Below are 12,847 nucleotides of genomic sequence, written 5' to 3' on the forward strand. Positions count from 1 at the left end.
GGGTTCCCCTTCTTTGATCTTTATGTGACATTTTTCTGCATAAACTAATGAAAGATTTGAATGGAATAAATCTCATTAATCATTGGATGTTGGCCAGGACGGACAACGCCACAATCTATTTCCCTCCATCCTTTGGCGATTTATAATTATGTCATCACAGCGCAAAACAACCTCTTACGTGACAAAAATATACTCTAATAAGTAATACGAAAACTATGGCAATGTGGCAGAGGAGCACCAGCTTTAATACGATATAACAAAAAAAATAGTCGAAAATTACAGGATCCCTTATGAAATAATATTACCAATATTATAACGATTCCCTTATATTATGAAATGATTGACAACAAATCTAACATGAATGACCGGGTGGTAAATACGTCAGTCGGACTGGTAATCTTAAGATCGATAGTCGCGTGGGTTCAAACCCGATCAGGGGCATGTCGAACTAAAGGCCCGGTCACACCGCAAGAACTTTGCTGGAGGTATCCTTGAACGGTAGGGAGAGAGGACCGAAGATATATTCTATATAAACTTTATCTAGAAAACTGCCATTTTTTAATATTTTGTCGTTAAACGTCCTCATATATTATATCTTGCTATTATGTCTTTTTAGGGGATGCTCTGCACTGTGTGTATGCATTGGCTTACTTGGTTTAACTTTACCAGAACTTAGAATAACAATGAAGGAGAATAGGTCGGTGACATTCATTCAGAAGACGGTTGGACTCGGGAATAAAGACTTACTTAAGAGTTTATTGTTTTGGCTCACATGTGCCGTATACTTCTTCTATCACTGGGGTAAATTTCATATCTTTACATTTGCATGTTTTTTCTTGTTTCCGAAAGACTTAAGTAAAACGGACCTAAGAAAAAAATGTATGATTAACCTTAAAAATGAGCTTTAAAAAGTGTCATTATTTTTTTTAATTAGCTTAATAAAGTATTATTAAATTGTCATTAAGCAAGCATCTGATGATTGTTTCCATAAATGTGGTTTTCTTGATTTCGATTCAAGCCTTAAGCATACGTTACAGATTCATGTGGAAACATATAGCTGATGTCAGTTATGCTATTTCTTTAAGCTGAATCTGGAGAGCTTACTTATGTCAATCAATATGTATTTATTACCAATGTCTATATACAATACAGCCTCTGCAGAGCGACCCTATGTAAAGCAATAACTTTTATACAACAGTTTTTCCAAAAAAATAGGATATTCACAATAAATTTACCCTATATGTACAGCAACCTCTCAAAGCAACAACAAAAATCTTTGTCTCTAAAATGAGCCGTGTCACGACAAAACCAACATAATGGGTTTGCGACCAGCATGGATCCAGACTATCCTGCGCATTCGCGCAGTCTGATCAGGATCCATGCTGTTCGCTATCAGTTTCTCTACTTGTTATAGGGTTTTGTAAGCGAACAGCATGGATCCTGATCAGACTGCGCGGATTATGATGGTTTTGTCGTGACACGGCTCAAATGTTGTTTCTCTGCAGAGGTTATTCTGTATATATTAGGAGACAAAATGTCCATTTTTTAAATTAACAAGCATGTTTTATATCTACAGGAATAGATACCCCACAAGGTGAAATCATTGCCATGTTAACCCGACTGGACTTTGGGGGAAGCATTGCTAAACTGTTATTTTACGTACTGAGTCAACCGATTGGACAGGCATTGGGAATGTTCATTGCATGGATTGTTAGGAAAGTGGTGCACGGGGAAAAGAACCGGTTTGTTTATAAGTATCAAACCTTTCTTTTGAAATAAGCAAAGGATCCCAGTGATATTGGCGTTAAGCAACAAGCAAAATGCATTTCCAAGTCGTCCAAGTCATTGAATAATTTATATGTCGAAATGCAAATTTTTGAGTTCGAGTAAGATGTTGGAAAAAAGACACTAACATTATAAGTAAAGGCATTTTTTTATAATATTCCAGATTTATTTCAAATAGACTAATAATTTGTGCGTACCGTATATTTTAAAAAACAGCAGCGTGTTCTGTACCATTTTAACATTACTTTATGAAAATATGCTAAACATCACTGCATTCACTAGATACATTGGATATAGTAAATATATAAGATTTAGCATTCATTTTTTTTCTATAAAACAGTGAAAAAAACGGACGACTTGCTTGAAATCGCTTGATGTGATAAATGAGTGTGTACCGTTCCTATAGTCCCCGGCTATGAAAACAAAACTGTACTCGAATGTTCTCAAAAACCATTCAAGGGTTTTCAAAATGTTGATTAACCGTTGATTAACAGCTGATATAATTACGGGTACTCTGCGCCTTATCCTATCAAAATCGGCTGAGTAGCAGCAGTTATTGATAAAAAAATATAAAAAATCATACCTGAATCGATGTACCGTAAACATCACGTGGTTTATGGGCGAAATCTTACTTAGATTATCAGTGGAATCAGACTAGATTATCTATGTAATCTAGATTTTTACTCTATTTTTTAAATACTTTCTGAAATGCAGTGCATGGTATTAATTCTTAAAGTGACATGGCAAATGTTATTGTGAATGTATTTATAAAAGCTTACTGAATCTAAATGACAGTTTGTCTTTAAAATATTTTATATCGAACTTTGGTTTTTTTGGTGCAGGCCCGACGATGACCATGCACATAAAGACAGCCGTCTGACACATATATTTGGTCTGTTAGTGGCTACAGCCTTCACCATGTCGATTGGTTGTTTTGTAGCACCAGAGGCAGTAAACTTTGAATACTTTTTTACATTTAGTTTACTGTTTGCAACATTTTTTGGTAAGTTCAATTTTCAGATTTGATATACATTTATAGGATAATTATGCTGTAACTCGGATAGTTGTCGGTCATATAGTTAGTTTAATCATATTTCAATGCTACCATTCTATACACAAATACATGTAAGTTTAAATGAATAGTACAATAACCGTTTAAATGTCCCCGCATAGTTAAGCCTTTACTGCAGATTTGAAAATCCAAAAGTCTTACTGCAGATTTTAAAATCCAAGAGTCAAAGTCCCATCAAACCCCTAAGTAAATACATTTCTTAAACAAAGTACATGCAAAGTAATTACATAATTTCCCTCGTTGTCACAGAATTGTTACGATCACTATATAGAATCATTTGTTGTATATTTTTATTGTAATTCAAAGTTTTCAGAAACGGTTAAAACATTTACATACATGTCCATCTATGTTACAGGTATGAACGAGGGATTTAGAGATTATGTGGTACCAGAGGAGTTTGGTAGAGACAATGTAAGAATTGTGGAAGGGCTCATACTGATGTGTGTTGGTCTTGGTGGATTAATTACAAACGAAATCACCCGTAAGATTTAAAAAACACACATTAATATAAATAAGTGTAGTGTCCCTTTTCGGCACTGCTGATTGAAACCTTTTTTTGTATCAAAAATAACTTTATCGAAATATCAGTTTAAATTGTTGCGAGTAACGTCTGTATAAAACATGTAAAACACTCACTGTACCAATCTTATACCATCGAGAGAAACATGAAAATTGTATAGTGTCGCATCACTTTGAAGATTGTGAATTACTTCGTTAAATTATTGATACTATACAAAATATACATATAGCTAATAACACATTATCCTAACACTGGTGTATCTAATTTTATACCTACATGCTACAAAGAAGTTTTTTTGTCATCACTGTTTTGTTCATTTTGTACAAAACAAAAATTGGAAGTAAAAGCTTCCTAAATGAAAACATCTAACAGTTGAAAATCGTAAAATCGATTTCCCCTAGTCCCTTCGTAAGCGACGATGGAAAGTACTACATCTCCCACGCCCACTAACATCGGATTAAATGGTGTACCAGGAACATCCGTTTGTATATTTAAGTTTGTAAGTGTATTGCATGCTTTAAAATATATAAGTATATAAATCATATTTGTCTATATATGTTCAATTTATATTGTTTACGACATATTCGATTTGCTTTCAGACATATCATTATTCATTGTTAATTAATGTATAAAGTTTTAAACTAGGTTAATAAAAGCTGTGTCTTATCGATTTTAATTGTTATTCTATTAGATTCAAATGTTTGCTTTTTGCGGCTTAAAGTGTTATTTTAATTTTTTTATTTCAGTAAAACCATATATACATGTTTATAACAATACATGTTTTCAATTTCTATTTTTAGTTAAAATCGATGATTGGAAGAGAGGATTCCGTTACGGAGGTGGTATGCTGTTGTTGTCAGGGTCTGTTACGACAATCGTTCTTGCTCTAAAACAGAGTAAAGCACTGGACGAGATTCAGTCGAAAATAAATGGCAATTCTGTTGTTCCATTGAGAGCAGACGGCAATCGTACAAACGTACCTGGTACACAACAAACGGGTCCAAGCACTCTGACTCATAACACCGTAAATAAGCAGCCGTCGGTCGGTCCTATTACGAATACGTCGCGACAGCAGACTGTGCCATCAACGTTCAATGGTAGTTTTCAACCTTACAGACAGTCAAATGTTCCAACATCTAGTCAGAATAGTGGCGTTCAACCTTACCGACAGTCGACACAAGGCTATGCTAACCAAAATGGCGGGTTTCATCCACCGCAACAGACTATAGGGGTACAACATATCAGTGTGTACGATATGTAATATTTTTATGAACCAAAAACTGATATAAATACTCATAAATATACATTCAGATAAAGATTGTGATGATGAATAATTTTATTATTTATATCAATCCCTGTATCAAAACTGAATACAAGTTACGTTTAGATAGAAGGAAATGAATATGATTTAAGTTAATGCAATATTGTTGAAAGTGGACACTGAAGACAGTTTATCTCTTTACTTTATAAGTCCTTTGAAAAGGCCGAACAATGCGACTGATCAGTCGCCGGATACAAAGATCACATTCAGCAATTCAAAACCTACTGGTCAACTTGGAACATGAATGTTACAGACAGAAACTTTTATACGATATACTATAAATTAACATAAAGGAGGTTTCCATTTCTGAAATATTAACGTTTTTTTTCTCAAAAATGTGCATGTGCGTGATAGTGTGAGCGCCTCAGGAGCTTTTAGTCTAGCATTTATTTTAAATTTGTGTGATGGATGCAGTGTGTTTTGCACGTATTTTGATGGTGTGTTTTGCACGTATCTTTATGGTGTATTTTGCACGTATTGTGCACGTACTTCGATTTGCACGTATCTTTATTTGGTGTGTTTTGCAAGTATTTATATGATGTATGTACAAGTCTACAACTGTTTATTTATTTTTTACTAAGATTGCATAAGATTCCTCTAGAATCAACCGGAACAAATGCATTTCATCTGTGAATATATGGAAGTCACGTTTTATTAAATGGCTGATACAATTCTTATATATTATATAGGTCAATCATTAGTGTCAGTTTTATATTTAGCTGAATATCGTATGTGAGAAAGTAATAGTAAGCTTAACATCAGAATTAATTAAAGGAATGCTATGAAATTCTGCTGACCTGGAGGAGCTATGTAACCGGGCTGTCCGATATAAATTGTAAAATCAATAGTCTGCTGAAAAACTCAGTCTTCAAAAAAACCAAGCAGAACGCTCAGGTATCTATATATTGTAAAAATCAATGTTAAGCTGGAATTCCTCTTTTGCTTATCAGATTAAACATGGCAGGTTGCGATGTTCTTCTGCTTTATAAAACGGCTGAAAAGAACTCTAATGTATTTATACCCGGTTACAATTTTCAACGGTATTCTCCTGATACTGCAGACAACAATATTCCTAACAAAATAGTCACAATAATACCACGTCGTAAACTAATAAGAAAAATGCACAAAAAAGCAAAACTGATGAATACAGAGTTATCTTGGCAACAATTTAGAACAATCAGAAATGTGGTTACGAAACAAATAAGAAAAGGTAAAAATGAATATCAAAATAAATTTATTGAACAAATAAATTCATGAAATATTTCAACGAAACATTTGGTTAAACTGACAAAATCTTTCACACAAATACAATCAAAACCAGCAATCCCTGTTCTTTTGATAACGGAATTTCTCCAAATACTGACAAATTTAAGGTAGAACTACCAAATACATGTAATTTCTTTTGCACACAATCAAACATTGACATTCAAAACACACATACAACTCCCACATCTGAACTTGCATACAAACTCAATTATTCCCCAAGTTACAATTACAGAAGAAGATGTCAAAGATGCTATATCGTTTATTGACCCATCGAAAGTCTGTGGGTCAGATCTTTTTTATCCCCGATTACTGAAGGAACGTCTATTCTGTCTAAACCTTTGGCTGTTTTTTTTCCAAAATATACCTTTCCTACCTCCTGGAAAATAGCCAATGTCACTGCTATATTTAAAAAGAATGATCCATCTAAGCCTTGGAACTACCGACCCATTTCTCTATTAAGCTGTAGAGGTAAACTAATGGAGAGGTGTATCCACAAATACTTGTACAACTATATTATTACCAACAACCTCCTCACGCCTTATCAATCCGGTTTCGTCAAAGGTGACTCCACCATAAATCAAATTACATACATATACAACGACATTTGAAAGGCTTTTGACGAATGCTTGGTAGTTCGCGTTGTGTTCTGAAATATCTCTAAAGTATTCGACCGAGAATGGCATCGAGGTCTCTTACATAAGCTTTCTTCAATTGGAATAAACGGTTCCCTTCTTAACTGGTTCACTTCCTATCTCTCTGATCGCAAACAACGCGTTGTATACGCTAATTGATCTTCTATCTGGTCATCAATTAATGCAAGCGTACACCAGGGCTCGATCCTCGCACCTCTGCTTTTCTTGATATATATAAACGATATTGATGACGATGTGATTTTGAGCAAACGACTGCTTGCAGGCAACACGGGCCTTAATGTAACTGTTGAGAATATGAATGCAACTGGGTCCGTTTTCAGAAGTGCTTAACAAACAGTGACAAAAAATTATCTCAATTCTTCGAAATACTTACCATCATGTGATACATAAAGTTTTAGTATTTAATCCAATTGTTAAATGCGTTTTCATAATATTTTCGAGATTTACTGATCAGACAGACACTAAAAATAGCCTAACCCAGATTTTTTCGCGTTTGATATTTTCTTCCAGCGAGGTTATTTTGGGCTTCGGAAATAGGAAAAAAGTCACAAGGGGCAAGAACTGGCGCATAAGGAGACTAAGGAAGCTCGACAACCTTTTCCTGTTTCAGATATTTTTTTTCCTGCTAGTCATAATCAGAATTGATTGTTAAGCAGTGTGATGTAGAAGTAGATATTCTCGTACAATGGCCGCGTTGTGTGACGAAACATTGGCATGCAACAACCTGACACCACGGAGACCTGATTCAGTATGCATGAAAGGATTTTAATTTTTCTTTCATATATGAAATAACCATAGATGTATGGTGTGTCGCGAACAAGACTGGTTTCTATGACTTAGGTCCAGGTAATTGTGGGGGTTCAAACTTTGTTAATTTTGATATTAATATACATATAGGCAGATATGGTCGTGTCTGCTCTGAAAATAATATGCATGAAAGGATTATATTTTTTATTTCACATATGAAATTATCATAAATGTATGATGTGTTGCCCTTAAGACCCGTGTTCCTACGCCTTAGTTTAAGGTCACTGCTGGGGTTTAAACTTTTTCAATATTTATGTTATAAACATATAAATGGTGGCTGTTGTGTCCGCTCTGTAACTTCCGTATACATGAAAGTTTCAATTTTTATTTAAAAATATAAAGTCACCATAGATGGACAATGTGTTGTGAAAAAGACCTAGGTTTCTTTGTATAACTTATAGTTCACTGCTGGGGTTCAAACTTTGTCAATTTTTACCACCACACTTAACATGTAATAGTTGGTTTAGAACTAGAATCCTTCGGGGCATTTGTCACGTTCTGTGACAGCTCTTGTTTTTTCCTCAGTTCTCATATCGTCATGGATCATTACATTACAATTGTAATAAAAGTCTGATTTCCATAATTATAAATAACACAAATCGTTTTCTGGATTTGGCTGTATCATAATTCATAAAAGAAAATAGTATCGATTTGCAGTTCAGTATCAAATATTACATATACTCCGAAAGAGCATACAGTCAAACATTATTTTTACTTGACAAAAAAATTCTAACGCACTTTTATATCTATAAATTTACTTAATTTAGGAGGACTTTTACACTATACATTGGAATAAGTCAACAACTCCTAGTATTTACATACTATTTGCTTACATGTATATAGTTACTCAGTGTAAGTTTACAATGTAGTTAGGTTAGACAGAAATACCTATCTGTTTTGTGTTATTATAATATAATAATAAAAATAATAATAATTATCATTATTATTATTATTATTATTATTATTATTATTATTATTATTATTATGTCCAACGTCCTTGTCTAAAGACTGACTAAAAGGCCGTTAAAATTGCGATTGATTCTATACACCCTTGAATATAACAAGCAAATTAGACATTTATTATCAAACATGAACAAACTTACAGTATTTATAAAAGTAAAAATAAATACATTTAGTTAGCCGAAAAATAATATGCATGCACATTTTTATTTCTAAATATCCTATAAATTTGGATATCCGAAACGAGCCCCATTTATCTTTTATATTAGTTTTGTGACACAATAGTCTAATTTTAACTAAACTATAATTTTGTTTACAATATATAAGAAATATATTGCTATCTTTATGAGTTTAATTCAGTCAAACACACAAATTTATTAGTCTTGTATGAAAATTGTCGTCAAATTTGTGATTTGATTGAATTAAGCAGGTGCTCTAATTATGACATCATTATGTCGTCATAGTAACCAGAAATGCCTAATAAATGTCTATTTTGAAAATGTAACACATTGTACTATACACCTTTAGGTTTTTTTTTCAATATCTAAGATGGGGCCATTTTTGGTGCTTAGTGAACCTTGCTCTTTCACCATTTTCGTGTTGAATTCTGCTTAAGCCGGTGCTAGGGGGCGTGAACTTGCACTTCCATTACCGTCCATGAACAGGCTCAATCAAACCGAGCCTGCACTATTTTCAATATTGTTGTTGGACTTTCTTTAGGGAATCTGTTTTTCTCTATTTTGAAATATTTTATTATTTTATGACGGACCTGCTAGGGGCGTGAGGGATGTTGCACTTTTTCATTATCCCTCATGTACAGATTCAATCAAACCGAGTCTGCAATTATTATGTAATTTTGTTGTGATTAATGCATCCGAGGGATCACTTTGTTTCCAGATTTTTATAAAAATTGGCATTTACAGATTTACCCTTTGGTACGGCAATTTGAATAGCAGGTGCTTGATTGGTAAAGAAAATGACGCATTGACGCTCATGGTGCGTTTTGCTAAGCAAGATCTTTGCCTGTATTTTGTTATGTATTTTTCGCTTGGGCTCATGATAGTGAACCCATTTCTCATCGCTAGTGATAAAATTTGCAAAATATCGAGTAGTGGTACTTAGGGAACTGATTCAACAATCGTTTGGAGATAATGAACCGAGCAAGTTTTTGCTCTTTTGTAAAGAGATGGGGTATCCATCTGTCACTTATCCTTCTCATTTTAAATCATGTCTGATAATTGTATGAGCGGCTCCTACAGAGATACCAACGGATTTGGCTATAAACCTAGTTGTAAATATTGCATTAGTAGCAATCAAACCACTTATGGCGAAGTTACAGTTTCGGGCAGCGTGCATGAGGTGCATCTTTTACTGAATCCACACCACTTTAAAGCTTCTTACAGATGTTACAGGTGGAAAAGAAAGTTCATAGTTCCCATAAAGACAACAAAAATATTTCATTTAATATGTCTTTCGCCTGTATACCGAGAATACAGCGGTTCTTGATATAGAACCGTTTTTGGTCAATAACAAACCATTTTAGCTTTAGTATACACGAGTCGATAGCGATAATCGAGCTATTGTGAAAGCTAACATACATGCATGTAGTTTATCAAGCTTACACAACCATCTATGCGATACATGAACATAGTTCTTGCAAAACGTGGTTAAAAGCGAAATATTTGCCTAGTTGCATTCATATTTGAACATCCCTTGTACTATTCTAGGCAACAATGTTCTAACTTATTTATTCATTGAAATTATTTATCTGATCTGCTTTTTTCTATATTATTCTAACCAAATATGTGCATATGTTTTTATTGTAAGTACCTTATGTGTGGAAAGGAATTTACATCAGTCACATCTGACTTTTTTTCCAATTCATGAAATCTATCAGTGTGATTGTATATGCTTACTGTATAATATTTATGCTGTATAAATTGAAATAAATATGGTTTAAACTAACGGTCTTGTTTTAAGTAAAATTGAATCTAGCTTGTCTCCCTTTAAAAAAAATAAAACAAAATAAATAAAAAACATTGGTATACTTAACATATATAATCAGGTTCATTTTGAAAACTTAATACTACTAACGGCCCATTATGGCCCAGAAATTATTTTATGTTTATTTTTCAAGAGCCTTAAATTGTTGTGTATGTTCTTTTTCCAAACAGTTACTCATTAGCCAATTACCTGAATCAGCTTTTGCATCTGTAGCTTTTTTGGCACATAGTACAATTATAGTGATAAGTATTTTGTATGGAAGTCAGAATACTAATTTGTTTAAATTTTACTAATTTTATGACAAATAATTTCACATTTAGCGTTACTTTCCAAAATTTATTCGTTACGAAGGTTTGATGTTCCTTTCATAATAATGGAACAAAGGTGGCTACTCATTGTATCGTTCACTTTTATCAATTTCCCGAGAGGTATTTGAGGAAAAAAGAAAAAGAAAACGGTTGATTTTGTAGACGTTTATCGTAGATGTTGTTTATTTTCATTTCTGATGAAGACCTATGAAAGTCGAAACAAGTAGCATGTGTTGTCTTTATTTTTTTACATTATAATCGTTTCTCATTAACAGCGTCAGGGTGAGGGGGAAACCGCTTTGCAGGGAGACTTGGAATATGAATATAATTGAATTTTTTTCATGAACACTTAAGAAAAGAATAAATAATTTCTTTTTCACTTTCAACTTTATTTGAGTAAAATCTGTATATCAATGTGTATAAGTGTAGGTGGCATTGTAAATATACAAAGAGATAACAATTATGTATAATATAAATATAAGCAGAACATAATAAAACTGTTTTATTTTCTTCTCATAATAAAACTGTTTTATTTTCTTCTCATATAGAAAAATGTTTCTATAACAAATAATGCCTTTTAATAAACCTTATCCACACACTGAAGACATTTATCTGAGATTATGGAGAAAGATCTAATTGTCATTCTAAGTAAAAACAGTATATTTTGGTTTTGCCAAAGTTAAGTCCCCACCGACACTGCAAAGGCCACATAGCCATTTTCCAGCTTTACTGACGAAAGATCCTACGAGTCAAACTGTATTATTTCAAATACGAGGATCCATCCCAGTATAACCCCCAACCTGCCCTGAAATAATCTGAAGTCCTTGACAGATATGAGCCTCCACTCTGTAGGGGCAAACTACCTTAACCACTTTTCTACCATAAAATAATTAACCCAAGTGAAGCGATGCACTAACAACGTTGTAATGTAAGTTCATGCAGTTCCAACTTCATTTTTTTTAAATCTGCTAACAATAGGCAAACACTTACCCTTCATACAAAGCAAAGAAAAATGAAATTTATGTTAAGTTTATCTTGTAAAAGGAGGATTGTCTAAAAGTACAAAAGTACAAAATGAATCTAACTGGTATCAAATAAAAATAATATCTGCACAAGAACATTCAAAATATCCATACTTCTTTACAAAAAAAGACTGTCAAATTCATGAAATATGAATTTCTGTAGATTTGTGCAAAAAGTGATCCAAACATACAAATTGTCAAATTCATCAAAAAGGTGACTATTATTCAAATTGCACACAAAAAAGAACCAAAATGATAATTTTACCCATAAGGGGTGCAAAACAAAGGAAAAAAATCCCTAAAGAAAGCCAAAAACAACACAATTGAAAATGTTGCAGGCTTGGTTGTTAAGTCTGTTCTTTGATGGTACTAAAGTGCAAGCTACCACCCATGTCAAATACATGAAATATACTGGAGGTGTTCAAATCAATTAAAACTGGGTTAACAAAAATTATTGAGCCAGGATGAGCGAGTAAATTTTCTAAAACACAATGACTTCAACAAGTGTTTCAGAGGCTTTACTATAAAACTTTCAAATGAGTACGTTCATGACCCTAATGTCCAGTGACATAAAATCTTCAAAATACAGTTACTGGTGGGGTGTTCATACAGTGATCAACATTATGATGAATTTTCATGACAGGATCACAAGGTTTAAATCCTTAATACATGTAATATTACAACAATATGGCTAACTCAATACAGAAGTAAGTCAATTGGTCACATGTGGGCAGTAGCCATTTTGTCACTAGTATCATGTTTCACATAACTTTAATACAAGGGCCAATGACTCCAAAAGCAGGGGCAAATTTTGACATGCAGGTGCAAGATTTATATAAGTAACCTTGTGGTTCTTCAAATTTTATATAAACCATACCCAGATCGGCCCAGCAGTAGGGGTCACTTAGTTTAAAAAGACATATATGAAAATGCACTTAAAATCTACTCTCTAAAGCAGCAAGTCCTCAAGCAAAGATGTTTGGAATTTTTGCACTGTTGGCTGAACCTCTACATAGATTACATAAATCATGACCCTGCAGTATAAATTTGTTTTCATCTATTAGACATTTATAGAAAGACTTTAAAAATCGTGTGCTCATCTAAATAATGCTGCATGTCAAATATCAAA

General features: G+C 33.3%; 1 protein-coding gene across 1 annotated transcript; it reads left to right on the forward strand.

Annotated features, from left to right (window-relative positions):
- Positions 1–637: 637 nt before the first annotated feature.
- On the forward strand, positions 638–6,306 carry LOC132759482 (uncharacterized). The gene is made up of 5 exons (XM_060751260.1): positions 638–801; positions 1,577–1,742; positions 2,628–2,788; positions 3,213–3,338; positions 4,178–6,306. Exons 1-5 carry the CDS (start codon positions 684–686, stop codon positions 4,636–4,638), a joined length of 1,032 nt encoding a protein of 343 aa, XP_060607243.1. The 5' UTR covers positions 638–683; the 3' UTR covers positions 4,639–6,306.
- The last annotated feature ends 6,541 nt before the right edge of the window (positions 6,307–12,847 follow it).

Source organism: Ruditapes philippinarum, unplaced genomic scaffold (assembly GCF_026571515.1).
Source record: "Ruditapes philippinarum isolate M1 unplaced genomic scaffold, ASM2657151v2 ctg19017_1_1_1_1, whole genome shotgun sequence".
Lineage (NCBI taxonomy): Eukaryota > Metazoa > Mollusca > Bivalvia > Venerida > Veneridae > Ruditapes > Ruditapes philippinarum.